We start from the raw sequence: 14,653 nt of genomic DNA, 5'->3' as shown, positions 1-14,653 counted from the left end.
CGTGTTTGCCGTGATCGCTCAAAATCTTGCAATATAACTAACCCTCTTTTTCCCCCTTCATGCAACTAATAACATGAAGATTTCTCCTTCGAATCAAGTCTATCAAAATTTATTTATTTATTTTGTTTGATTTTAAAAACGAACCCTTCCACCATTAAGATCTAGACTCGCTCTCCTTCCCGCGAAAGCCTCATCTCTTTCTCTCTCTTCTCTCCCCCTCCCCCCCCCCCTCTCTCATAGTGATCACAATGCCATGAAGAACCTCCAAACTGATGATCGATGTCGAGCAATTCGCTGCCGCCATCGCATCTCTCTAATACATCGCCGACGAACCCTACCGGCTATGATTCCACTTCGAAGATATCATCGCCGGCATCCTCCAGAGCCAAGCTCCAGAAAAGTCCTCCGATTCCGAATCGGTGGACTGCGATAGAGGATGAAGGCGAGCAAAGGAACGAGGAGGCGGTACGTAAACTAGAACAGGAGCGAACCGAAGAAGCTAATCCTACGATTTTGCTTGCATCCTCTTTAGGGCTCAATCACATTCGGACTCGCTCGGCTTCTTCGCCTCTTCGGTTTCCGTCCTTGGCTGGCGCGTCTCCCAGTTCGAGCAAGGATTGCATCGGAACTGAGGATCGAATTGTAGTTTCAACGGATTTGGGTACAAGATTATTATAAACAAAAATAGTATTAGTCGTTATATATTTGGCATATCTTTGCTTTTCAACCTCACGGATGAAACGATTACTGATAACTGCATATTACTACTTGTGTGGTGATTTTTCTCCTCTTAGGAAAGAGAATATATGGAACTCAAAGTAAATTATCGAGAGCTCCTTCCCATGCTGTTCCTCTCACGCAGGTGATAATACTGTCTTTATCAATTCGGAATTATTATTCAACAAAGTTGTTTCAACTCAATTATTTTCTAGCGAGTTAGAGATGTGTAGGTAGCTATCAGGTTTCTCACGTTGCATTTCAAATAGGGTAACGATGACATATTTGCCAAAGAATTGCAGTCCCCGCGCGTTCAAGCAATACTGCGCGTCACAAGTGGACGCAAGAAGAAACCTATCGATTTCAAAAGCTACTCTCATGAGCTCAACTCAAGAGGAGTCAAAGCTTTCCCAGTTTGGAAACATCGTGTATTCGGGCATATCGAGGTACTTTTGATTCCTGTATGAGGAGTTTTTGTTTCAGTTATTTATTCATTGACATGTTCTACTCTGGTAAAATGATATATTGAGAGTGTTATTGCATGAATTTGTACAAGACTTATATTTTTTTTTATTTCTATTTTTCGCATATACTATACATAATCACTTTGTTTAACATGAACATTTCAGGAGGTTGAGGTTGCAATCAGAACTAAGTTTGGAAAGCTGAAGGAAGAAGTAGATTCTGACCTAAGTGCTTTTGCCGGAGATTTGGTGGGACTACTGGAAAAAACTTTGGGGTCTCATCCTGAATGTAGAGAGAGCTTGGAGGATCTGTTAATTGTTGCCCAACAATGTGCAATGATGTCGCCCAGCGAGTTTTGGATGAACTGCGAAGCCATTGTTCAGAATTTAGATGACAGGCGTCAAGAGTTACCGATGGGGATTCTCAAGCAAGCTCATACACGCCTACTGTTTATCCTCACTCGATGCACACGTCTCGTGCAGTTCAACAAAGAGAATGGCTATGAACAAGATCACATTCTGGGTCTTCACCAACTCAGTGATCTTGGCATTTATAGAGAGCAAATTTTGCATGCTGTAGAACATAAATCCATTGGTGGAAACGAGATGGCTGAGGAACAGCGAACCAAGTCTGCAGTTAAAGAACCAGACAATCAGATAACTCAAATTCAAACTGATCGGAATGTGAATACTGCAACTGACACTTCCAGAAGTGGTGATTCAACTGGAAGCGGCTATAAGATTTCATCCTGGAAAAAGTTTCCTAGTCATATTGAGAAAAAGAGTGAATATAAAGGTCAGGATGCCGAAGATTTGCCGTCGAAGGAAGAACAGGATCAGGTTCATGTCAAAGAAGAAAATGTCGAAAACGTGGATACTGATTCATCCAATCCTGAACAGTCAGAACTATCCTCCAGAGCTCAAAAGGTACACTGGGGATTCTGGGGAGATCCCCACAATCTAACATATGAGAACTCAATGATCTGCAGAATATGTGAGGTTGAAATACCAATTGTGTATGTGGAGGAGCACTCTCAAATATGCACTATTGCCGATAGATGTGATTTAAAAGGTCTTAACGTGAATGAACGGCTTGAAAGATTTGCCGAAACTATTGAAAAGATAATCGAATCATGGACACCAAGAAGCACACCTAAAAGCACCCCAAAAAGTACCCCAAAAAGTACCGACGGTCCTGGAGAAAGCTTTGAGAATGCGAGAGTATCTACTTCAAGTTTGCATGATGAGTTCAATGATTTATCTCTCGTGAGAAACAGCTTATCTCGTCGAGGCTCAGAAGACATGCTTGATTCTGTTCCCGAAGCTGACAATACTTTTATTAAGGATGATCTGAACCTTTTGCCAAAAAGGTCATGTGAAAAATATTTCAAACACGATCAATGCTCAAAGATGTCTTCAGTCGGAAGCTTGACACCCAGATCACCATTATTAACCCCACGAACAAGTCAGATAGAAATGTTATTAAGTGGGCGAAGAACAATATTGGAACTAGAGAGTTATTTCCAGGTAAGCACTAAGTTTAATGCTTGGATTCCTTGATTGCGTGCTTGTCAGCCTTCGGAAAATGGAAACAGAATATACCCAAAAAATTAGATGACATAAAATCAAATATTCTGCGTCAAAAAATGTACTTGGATCAACAATCACTCATGTCTTTGTTTGTGATCTTTATCGCATTTCTTAATGTTAATGCTGGCTTTTATATATAATAAATTAAGAGTTACACAAAGATGACACTGAGAGTGATTGTTATTTATAAGATTAATATATATATATATATATATAATTAAAGTAAAGCTGGAACTGCAATTATTAGTTCTAAATAACATTGTTCATTTTTTTTAAATATTAATATATTTTATTTTAAAAGAAAAATGATGAATGATGCAAGTAAAAATAGGTTTTATTTTACATTAAAACACTTCAACAAAATAAAATAAAAATAAAAAATGATCCAAATCTAAAGAACAGGAGAATATATTTCTTTTGTACATTTCATTTTTTTTAATAGCGTATGTATAGTTATTTCAAATCTAAAGGACAGGAGAATATATTTCTTTTCCCCCTCTCCTCGATTAAAATAGAAGAAAGACCTGTATAGAATTGGTAAATAAGGGAGGATAGGTCTTCCTTTCCAGGAGAATAAAAGATTGAGAGAATTACAATCACATCCCATATAATAAAATTAATAACAATAATATTTATTAATAATTAAATTAAATTATATTAACAATTAATTATATTGTTAATACAATTTAGTTTAATTTATCAATAAATTTTATAGTAATTAATTTTTTTACATGAGATTTCGTGTAATTCTCCCAACATCTCAAACATTTGGTTAATAATTTCCTTTATAATGTCTTATTATTTTTATTTTTTGTAATTTTTCTTAGTTATTACTATCACATTGATAAATATACTGTCATGACAGATTAACAAACTAGTGGAAATTGCTCGTTCTGTTGCAAATGTGAATGACTACAGATCTTTGAACTATGTAAGTCGTCGCGTAGAAGAACTTAATCTCACCATTCAGGACAGAAAGGTCGATGCTCTCATTGTTGAAACTTTTGGGCGACGCATAGAGACTCTCTTGTCGTGAGTATATTTTAGTGTGCTCTTCTCTGTTCGTATCTTTTTCTCTGTCACATGCTCATTTTAATTTCGAACAAGTGTCTTTTTCCACACCAATTTTTTGGGTATCCGATGATCAAGTCTTCAAACTTCCTGTTGTTGGTGGTGGTGGTCAATATTTGCTTCAACCCGGGCATGCCAACGCCCATCGTATCATCATCTCTACCACCTTATGACAAGATGGGAGAGTGTGAATGTGGCTTCCAAAATACCTAGAAGTAGTTGGCCAAAAAGTAAAAAAAAATTACTGCAAGAAAACTTACATTTGTGGTTATCAAAGGGGAAAAACCTTGTACATATGCTATCTATAATCTGTTAATATGCAACTCCCTTTACAGGGAAAAATATTTATCTCTTTGCGATCAACTAGACAACGAAAAGGTAGACTCATCGAATGGCTTGGTTGAAGAAGAGAGTTCAGTGGAAGATGATACTATTCGAAGCCTTCGTGCTAGCCCAATTCACCATTGTTCTAGGGATCGAACCTCCATCGAAGACTTCGAAATAATAAAACCAATAAGCCGAGGTGCATTCGGACGAGTTTTCCTAGCCAGGAAAAGAGCAACCGGAGATTTGTTTGCCATAAAGGTTGGAAATGGTTTCTTTCTTTTTTTTTTTTTCGATCAAATGGAAATGGTTTCTTACTAAACAAAAATTGCTCTGAAGGTTTATTTCTTTGTCCGTATGTGTATTTCTTCATTCGGTGGGTAGATATGTCACGTCCGTTTTCGTATAGAGCACTGCAGCAAGTGTCATTTGCTTTCTGTGAAATTGAATATTTGTTTGATTGTCCAAAAGGGTTTCCCCCCCCCCCCCGGGGGGGGCGGGCGGACTAGAAAGGGGGTTCTTTTGAAACACTATAAATTTTAAATCTTGAAATATTTAGTTTTTATTTGTTTGTTTGTTCTTTGTAAAATGCCGTTGATGTTGGAAAAGTGCTTTCATATTTTTTTTATATAAGATTAATTTCTTCTTTTATGGGAGGGGCATGTTAGGTATTATACTAAAACTATTCGTCTTCTTTCATTTAATTGTTTGAGATGTTGATTTGAACTGGTCTTTTTCTTGCATATAACTCCATCTATGAGGTCCCGCACATTCCATTCTATACAGCTGCCAATTGTCTGCGTTGGTTCAAACACCTAAAATTGACAGCCAACGAAGAAGTCAGTGATACAATCAAGATACTTGGCAGTCTTCTTGACTGTAAATTACAAGCCAATTAGGAACCAATTGGACATTTTAAGGATTAAAGTATCTTACAACTTTACTGTCCCAAACCCAGAAGCGGTTAATTGGAACCATTAGCAAGTTTTACTGCTATTTTATTTGTAATTAAAAAAGAAGGTAAGGTGAGTTGAGTTCTAAGGACTTGTCAATTCTAAACCTTTATAATACGGAATAAAGTGATCAAGGGTAGAGACGAACTTGTCATATGGTCATTAACTCTAGATAGAGTCAACTGCTCAAGTTTCACTCCCTGGAGCCTGAGAACTTAATGTAATGGAGTATTATCTGACTGAACTGTGGTATCAACTTCAACATTTTCAGGCTGATTCTGGTTTACAAATAACTTCTGTAGAAGTGCCAACTGCTCCTTACTGAACATATATCCATGTGTATATTACTTTCTTTCACCTTGAAAATTGGATGGTCTTCTATACAACTTCTAGCTAACTAGCGTAACTAGTCCTGTGACAATGGTCACAACCAGAGATTTCCTCCCTTCTTCAGTTTGTGATCAGTGGTCTGTGTCCTTTTGCCCTCAAGACAGTCATTAAGAACAGTTGAGGTTCTAAAATCAATTTTTTCTTGCACTACTCCCTCATAATTGCTGGAAACACTTCTCAAATTGTTGGAAGTGGGTGTTATCCTGCATTCCTCCCCCTAATCTCCTCACAGTCAAGTTGAGTTCAAGGAGAATTTATATATTCTCTTCTGTTCGTGTTTTGCTTGTAGTAGGCAGCCTCTGACATACATGACCACTTATAAAGATCAACTTGTGGCCAATGTTTTGTGTGAGCATGTTATAGCACTGAATGACGTCCATCTCTCATTGTCTCAAATCATGCACAAGTCCTTCACTTCAAACAAGAAGGCTGAATTCTCTATTTAAGAATATGTTTCTCTAGCTACCTTCCATATTTCTTGGGCAGTCAAACAAAGAAGAAAATTTTCTCAAATATTGTTTGTCATTAAATTGACCAACCAAGATATGAATATCTTGTTTTCAGCATCCCGAACCTTGTATTTCTACACAGAATATGATGAGGAGTACCCCCTTACCTTTTCCCTTCATGTACATCAGAATACTGGATGGTCACTTTGCCTAGTATTGAGAGAAGGAGAAGCCTTGAGGGTCCCTTGGACAAGAGGTATTGCAGTAGCCATGTCAAATGACGTGTTTTGCATACCCTGTTTGTCTACTTTCGTGGTAGAGAGATGGCCAAATCTGAGTGAGGGATGGTAAAAGCATATTCCAGCTTTGACACCATGTAGAAAAGATCAGATTGGGGTTGCTTTCTCATTCATGGCATTGTTCCGTAAGTTTTGAAATTCATACATAGGACCATAGTTTAACAAGTCAGCCATAAATATCATTCAATCAACAAATCAAAACAATTTGAATATTGATAAATATCATGAAATGCAAGAGAATAAAAAAAAGGAAATATACAATAAATTAAATAAATCTGAAGAAGGAAAGACAATAAACACGCCTGCATTTATAAGTAGGGCCACATGTTCACCGTGTAACATATGTATGTGGAGATGGAAAAAGAGAAGTTTGAGGGTTTGACTTGATTACTCTGCCTTCTGAACCATCTTATGATTTTGATTAAACACAGGCATGTGTTATTGTATTTGTCATCACACTCCACTTATTGGAGTACTTATCTATCTAATCCTTCGAGAACACAACATTGTTTATTTTGATTAAAATATATATGATAATGATGTCCGATTGAAGCCCTTTTTCATCCAGAATTGTTTGTTGATTATTGTTTCCTATTGTAAGTCTTGTTTCCAAAGTAATTAACAAGGTAATTAGAAAATAGTTAATATTTTCAATATTTTGTAGGTTCTGAAAAAGGCTGATATGATCCGCAAAAATGCAGTTGAAAGTATTTTGGCTGAGCGAGACATCCTTATATCAGTTCGAAATCCCTTTGTGGTGAGCAATGAGTAGGTCCTACAATTTCTTATCATATGATGACGTTTTACATATGGATATACTTATCTAATATATGTAATTCAATGATGAACAGGTTCGATTTTTCTACTCTTTCACTTGTAGGGAAAATCTTTATTTGGTTATGGAATTTTTAAATGGTGGAGACCTTTACTCTCTATTGAGAAATCTAGGTTGTTTAGATGAAGATATGGCACGTGTATATATTGCCGAAGTTGTAAGCGTCCTAATCTTTGTATTTTGTTAATCTTGCATTTATTTATCTGTATTTCAGTTCAGTTCTCACAATGACTTATTTTTCTTTCTATCTTTCATTCTTCCGTTTCTCTTTGATTTTCTAACAGGTGCTTGCATTGGAGTATTTACATTCCTTACATGTAATTCATAGAGACTTGAAGCCTGATAACTTGTTGATTGGCCAAGATGGTCACATCAAGGTCAGCATTATACAATTTAAATGCACTTGGAAGAAACATATCTTTTTTTCTTTTTGCGGCTATGTTTCTGTAGAACTGTTTGAAAATAAGAGGCCTTGATGATGCTTCTTGGATAGCCTCGTTTTCTTGGATTTCCAAATTAATTTTTGCAAATTTCATTCTTTTGGATATTACTATGATCATTGGGCCTCCAATGTCTTGTAAATAATCCCAGGAATGTTTGGAATTTTAGATGACTTAGCTGTCACTTTGATGACGACCTTGAATGTCATTTAGGATTTTGCTACCATCTCGTATGCCACCTAGACTCTATCAAGTAACAGTACGGCCCACAGACTGTCTCTTAATGAACCCTTCGCTTTCATTGTTCATTAGCCTTCTTTCCAAATAATTGCGTTTAGTGAAGCTTCCTCAGCGGTTGTTTGTTAACTGACTGAAGAAGTGATTTTGTAACTTTCGAGGAAAAGTTACTCTCATGTTATTTTGCATAAAACAACATAACAGGAACCATCTGATTTCCAATAACATACTCGTCCCTGGCACACTTCTGGAAGTTGGCATCCTCTTCTTAGGGCTCTTGTATGTTCTATGGTTTGATCTCTTCTAAAATTCTATCTTATAGTTCATTTCCTACTATCATGAGGGTGCTTTGTATTTTGGTTGAACTTATTGACTGTGAGCGCTGGTTTCACGTGTGAAACTTCAAGAATAATATGCTGAGTGTGCGGAATTAAATTACAGATTTTCCACCCAATTTTTAATTGCTCTTTCTTTTACCATTGTTTCTTTTAAATTATCTGTTCTCACTTCTACTAATTATCATATATCTTAATTCAGCGCACCAATGTAAGTAAAAGCTGCTGCTTCTTATAAATTCTAATCCCTTTCATGACAGTTGACAGATTTTGGGCTCTCCAAGGTTGGTCTTATTCACAGCACGGATGACTTATCAACTTCATCATTTTCTACTGATGATCTTGTAGGAAATGATGAACCAAAAAAAGATCGTTCTTCAAAAGTCGAACAACGTCAAAAGCAGTCAGTTGTTGGCACCCCAGATTATTTGGCACCTGAAATACTTCTCGGCATGGGACATGGTTTGCTTTATCTTCTGATTAAGTAGTTCATCTATTTTAAATAAACATGTTTTAAATTAGTCATTTCAAATTTTTGCTTCTTTTGAATTTAATTTTATTTGATTTACATTCTTATTTATGGTATTCTTGCAGGTGCAACTGCAGATTGGTGGTCTGTGGGTATCATCCTTTATGAGCTCCTTGTGGGTATTCCACCATTTAATGCAGAACATCCGCACGTAGGTGTTTCTGATATAAAAGCCTGTCATATTATTACAAGTTTCAGGAAAAATATGGGAGATGATAGCATTCTTTTTATTTTATGTTATATTCAGTCTTCTTTTTATTTTATTTTTTATTCAATGGCATTTAAATACTTCTTTGCCTAACCTTAACTTTTTATCGTTAATTGCCTACGATTTTCCATTTTGCCCTAATAAAAATAAAAGTTTATTTTTATTTGTTATCCTATGATTTTCCCAAGGACCAAAACAATAAGTTACTATTGGTGCTTTTAATAGTTGAAACTCCTGCTTCCTAAAGTTACAGTCTCATCTTCCCCATGTCAAAAGAGTCTTTTCATCTTAAAATATCAACCAATCCAAAAACATCCTTGTAAATCGAGAAAATTGAGTTGTCACTTTATCAGGCATGAATAATAACTTTATGAAGCACGGATGATAACTTACTTTTATAATCATTGGGAGGGATTTTAATTTTTTAGGTTAGTATCTGTCAATATTATAAGTTATGGATCCTTAAGTATCATTTCCCCTTTGATAACTAGATACACCACTTTGAAGGAATAGTAAAAAAAACTTGGGCAACCAACCAGTTGAAAACTTTCTAATAAAGGAAAATTAAAAACTGAAAGGGAAAATTCTTGAAGACTATTCATGAACATGGGTTTACCTGGTTAAGATCCCTAAGCTAACCTGGTCTAGTATAATGCTTATGTGGCTATCAAACTGGTGAAGGAACCGTGTTTAACATCTAGGAAGCTATAATGGAGCAAAATCGCCTAAATTCATGAATTATCTGCAGCTTTTTCTGGACCATGAATTGCCATTTCATCACCATAATGATTACATGAACGTTTTATTGTGCAAGATCAAAATTCAATATAATTCAATTCAATTGATCTCATTTTAGGACATAAAGGAACTAGATTGGTGGAAAATTTTATTGGGGAAGAAATTGAGAGGCTTACACTTAACACTTTGAAGAACCAAGATGATAATATTGTAATCTTTCAAAGGTGAAACGTTTTATTTACTCTTTTTTTTTTTAAGTAAATATTTTATTTTGTGTGTTACTCTTGTGGATAACGAACATTGAAGCATCACTCAAATGACAACCATATAGAAATAGGGACAGCTTATTTTTCTGGTCAGATATACTAAAGAGAACAGTAAAGCCAGGTCATAATGTCAACGATTGGATTGCCAAAAAAAAAATAAATAAATAAATTCAACCATTTAATAGGCTTCTGCATGTAGTTGTGCTAAGGTCTTCTTCCCCCCACCTAATGTCACTCGTCTTTTTATTGCCGTTTAATCAGAGTAATGATGATTATCCTTTGATGTTTTTTTTTTCATGATTTTTTCTGTTTGAAATCGTTGGATCTTAAAGTGATTTTAAAATTTTTCTAGTTCTATTATTTGAATACATGGATAGCTTAAAACTAATTCTCATGGATTCTGTATGCAGCAAATTTTTGACAAAATAATTAACAGAGACATACAGTGGCCAAATGTACCTGAGGAGATGAGCTATGAAGCATGTGATTTGATTGACAAGTAAGTATTTGAGAATTAGAGCGGCACGTTTTTTTTATTGGATAAATGCATATGCTATATTACCAAAAAGGGGTATGCTATTTAATGGTAATTGTGATGGCAACTGGACAAAATATGTTATCCATTCCCAGTTTGGAAGTAATTGCTTTAAATATTGTATTGCTGAACCTTAGGAAGAACATCAGCTAGCTGGTCTTTGGTGAGGGCATGGGGGAGAACAAATTAGTCTACTATCTAAATGTTGAGTTATAGATAGCTGGTTTACTGTATCTCCTTCTAGTAGTGCCTTTTCTCTGGATCTCATGGCTGTTCAAACTAGGTTACCTAAGTTCCATCTAGATCTTGAGATGGCCACATCAACGAGATTAGAGTGATCAGATCAGCAGAACTCTGAAGTGCAAGCTTTTTGCCACGCCATTGCTACAGTCTTCCTGCCATTCCACATGCAAATTTCTATATGGCCCGTTTCTCAGAGCTTCTAGAATTGTCATCCTTTGCAATCATATGTCCTATTTTTGCAGTTCATGCGCCTTTATTCTTCATTACTATATGTCATTTAGAGCTGCCTCCATCCATGCAGTGATGGAAAGCTCTGAAGCAATGGTTTTGCGTGAGGAGTGGTTTTCTACATCCATTGCACTGACTGGAGATGACTTAAATGAGTATATTCAGTACCAGCTAACAAAGGACACTAGTTGCTACATTGTTGCTCATACCAGCAAACCTACTACTTGCCTCACCTATTCTTTCCTTGAGCCATGGGTTCTTGATTCAAGTTCCTTTGATCACATTTTTGGTAACAATCACTTTGTCTCTCATATTTCACCTATGCTCCCCTTGTGGGACTTTAGTCGATGGTTCTGAAACTGTTAGTAGAGGATTTGCTCAATCCAAACTTTTCCCTGTATAACTTTTGATATGTTCTTTATGTAACTGAATTGTGAATGCTCCACACCCCATTTCTGTCAACAACTTATGCCCTTGATTGTTGTATTACTATTATTGTTTGTTAATCAAGTGTTGGGATCCCTTGTATTTGACATGCTGTCCCTTCTAAATCCCGTGTCTTTTGCCTGGTCATTTCATCCCTTTAAGTCAATGGTTTATTTCCTATTATGTTATTGTAATCAGACCTTAAGTATCTCTTTTATCATGCCTTATTATTTTTTGTTCTTATTGTAATAAGACCTAGCAAAGCAGTGAGTGAGTATGTTCTAAAGCATTTGAAGAGTTTTACGAAGGTCTAGAACAAAAAAATGGAAAACAAAAATTTATAAGAGTGCAAAAAAGTAAGGAAGAAAATCAAGAGATTTGGAATAAGTAAGGTGCATAAAGGATGAAGGAGAAAAAGTTTTAGTTACATATGGTAATATTAAAAATGGATGGGAGGTCTACTTTAACAAGCTTTTCAATAATGAAGGGGCTCGTCTATCGTCTAGTGATTAGAAGATTTAGTAACTCAAGAAGAAAAATGGATTTGACATTTTATCAAAGGATTTGCGATAACAAGGTTAAGGAAGCTCTTAAGAACATGGATAATGGTATAGCCACTGGATCTAATAATATCCATATTGAAGTGTGGAAATGTTTTGGTGAAGGGAGAGTTTCATGGCTAACTAAGCTATTTAATGGGATCTTATGATCTAAGAAAATGCTCGATGAATAGAGGAGAAGAACCTTAGTTCCTACTACATGAATAAAAGGGACATGCATCAGATCAACTAACTTTGGTTCTTCTGGGGTCCTCGTACACACACACACACACACACGCATAGTTTCATCATATTTTAGAATTTGGAATCACATGGAAGTTGACAAAATTTGGTTTTCTGGTTTCTGGCCTTCACTATGACTTCTATTGATGGCTATTCTCATTGCATTTGGCCATTTGATGAAAACTCTTCTGGGGTTTTATCTTATTTCAATCCTTTTCTGCTTAAAGCCAAAAACAATTTTGCATCTTTATATCTTTCTTATGTATTCACAATTTAAGGACACAATTTTACTCCTTCGAAAAAATTCGTTTTCACTGAAGATTCTTCATGTAATCACAACAAGATGAAGTTGCTGAGCATAAGAGTTTTCTTCTTATTTTTACTAGTACTTTGTCATAAACGTAGCCCTCCATTTCTTTAAACTGATGCTGTACATATGTTTTAATAATCATGTGCCTCATCTGTACTGCATAATCAAATTTCTTGTCCCCTTCTGTTTCCAAATAAGCCTCTTCATCATCTTCTTCCTTGTATTTTTGATTCGATCTGTTTTCCTCATAATCTAACCGTTGGTGACCATAAACTCGGTGCCAAGTCCACCTAATGTATCATCCTTGAGTATTCTTACCTTCAAAAATTTATCGTTGCATCTCTTTAGACACTATTCTACCTTACCTCTGCGAATATTTCATTCTTTGAGACTTCTTTTCGCTTTGCTTCTGGCAATGCTAATCATATATATGTCCGAAGTTCTCCCAATTCCCTACATTGCCTCTCCTAAAGTCACTCGTCTCCATTCCTTTCAGACTTATCACCATTGAACACGCTCTGATCCTCCTGCAAACTCTGCTGATGTACATGTTGACTCACCACCTATTCCAAGAACATCCCCTGCCTTTACCTAATAGTTCTCTCATTGCCATCTATCAAGGTATTTGCTTAACTTGTAAGTTATAACCCTATTATGCTGCTCTATTTCCTTCGATTATGTTTCTGTTCCCAACACTAAGTGCGAATCACTTTTTCATCTTGAAAATTCATTTCTTATTGGCATAAAATGGATTGCCTTGCTCAACAAATATATCACCACTAAAATACTTACCATATGGACTAAGAAAATCCCGATAAAATCCCTTTTGAAACCAGTCCATGTATTTTCTGGTATACGATGGCTGTAATTGACCTGGAGTAGCAGCATTCCTAGGTTTACCTGCATAAGCAATAGGATGTCCTCTTCAAGAAAGAACAGCCCCTGTTGCCTCATTACAAGCATCTATCCCAATAGTGAATGGAATAGAAAAAATCGGGCAGAGCTAACTGGTGTAGAAACCATGCCTTGTCTCAACTTTTCGAAGGAAACAACAGCTTCCTTACTCCATTCAATCTTCTAATATTTCCTTCATAACACTTTTAAGTGGTTTGCTCAAGCTTCTATAGTGTATTAGGAATCTTCTATAGTAGCCTTTTAACCCAAAAACCTTTGATGATTTAATGGATTTTTTACGGACTTGGATTTGGTGCTCATCATGCTCTTCCTTAAGTTGATATTTGAGCCCTCCAAATCTAATCTTGGCCAGACCACATCACTAGAACCCCGTACAGGCCTTCATGTGTGTAAAAATCCATCTTATGGACTCATTTGGTTTCCTTGAGACCTGATGATACCTTCCTATGCTGTCTAGTTTAGAGAAAAAGCAAGTACCATGTAATTTATCTATCAAGTAATCTAGGACTGGAAATGGGAACTTAATACTTGATGATTTGATGATTAGCTTCCTGTAATTTACACAAAACCTCCAAGTTTCTACTTTCTTCTTATCCAACACGATCAGTGATTCAAAGACTTGCAGTATGTAGAGTACAACTGCCTGATCTGTGTAGTGTCTCCAGTCGTGCACCTCATATTGCCTCCATTCAATTTAAAACTCATTACCTTATGCAAATCAATCATGAATCTTCTCGATGTAGCAAGCCATTAAATGCCTAAACCAGATCATATTCTCCCCATTGAAAAACATAGTAGAAAATCATTTGAGGTGGTTTGGGCATGTACAAAGAAGGCCAATGCAGGCACTAGTGAGGAAAGTTGAGGCAGATGTTTTTTTTTTTAGCCCTTTGAAGATAGGTAGAGGGGAGACCAAGAAGCATATATAAGAAATTTATCTAATAGGATCTTTTAGTTAATAATATCTCTGAATAGTTATTGTTGATAGAGCAACGATGTATGATCCATGTAGCTAACCCAACTTATTTGGATAAGGCATCTTTGTTGCATCCTCATTGAACTTGCTTCATGTTTACTGTAATCTGTGTCTAGTTGCTTTGTAGTAAAGCCATTCACCTTCATAGTGGATTACCCCTCTCCCCCATGTGTTGCTTTCAAATTTGTTGTACTGTGACAGCCAACAGTAAGGGTCATTGTGTCTGCTGGTGAAGACTTAAACACTATGACTTGTCTTGTAATATTGAGTATGACCACAAGTGTGTTTTTTCAGATTACTCGCCGGAAAATCCGGTCCCAAGATTGGGAGCAACAGGAGCTGGTGAGGTGTGTTCATTTTGATTAGAATAATAAGTTATGTTTAGTGGCGGCA

At 36.1% G+C, this 14,653-nt stretch overlaps 1 protein-coding gene across 1 annotated transcript; it reads left to right on the top strand.

Annotated features, from left to right (window-relative positions):
• The first annotated feature begins 256 nt into the window (after nt 1-256).
• LOC129297252 (probable serine/threonine protein kinase IRE) lies at nt 257-10,348 on the top strand. Its single transcript, XM_054935614.1, has 12 exons — nt 257-661; nt 795-862; nt 987-1,163; nt 1,347-2,708; nt 3,637-3,803; nt 4,178-4,427; nt 6,922-7,014; nt 7,109-7,249; nt 7,377-7,469; nt 8,365-8,566; nt 8,699-8,784; nt 10,256-10,348. Exons 1-12 carry the CDS (start codon nt 280-282, stop codon nt 10,346-10,348), a joined length of 3,114 nt encoding a protein of 1,037 aa, XP_054791589.1. The 5' UTR covers nt 257-279.
• Nucleotides 10,349-14,653: the final 4,305 nt, after the last annotated feature.

Source organism: Prosopis cineraria, unplaced genomic scaffold (assembly GCF_029017545.1).
Source record: "Prosopis cineraria cultivar Desert tree isolate PC_DT_omini unplaced genomic scaffold, ASM2901754v1 PC481, whole genome shotgun sequence".
Lineage (NCBI taxonomy): Eukaryota > Viridiplantae > Streptophyta > Magnoliopsida > Fabales > Fabaceae > Prosopis > Prosopis cineraria.
This window is presented reverse-complemented; position numbering and strand designations above follow the sequence as displayed.

Bases quoted from the DNA above. Each gene is read 5' to 3' on its own strand.
- LOC129297252 (XM_054935614.1), top strand. From the start codon at position 280: ATGTCGAGCAATTCGCTGCCGCCATCGCATCTCTCTAATACATCGCCG. The intron at 7,470-8,364 runs GTCAGCATTATA...CTTTCATGACAG, and splicing joins GCCAAGATGGTCACATCAAG to TTGACAGATTTTGGGCTCTC. The intron at 8,567-8,698 runs GTTTGCTTTATC...GTATTCTTGCAG, and splicing joins ACTTCTCGGCATGGGACATG to GTGCAACTGCAGATTGGTGG.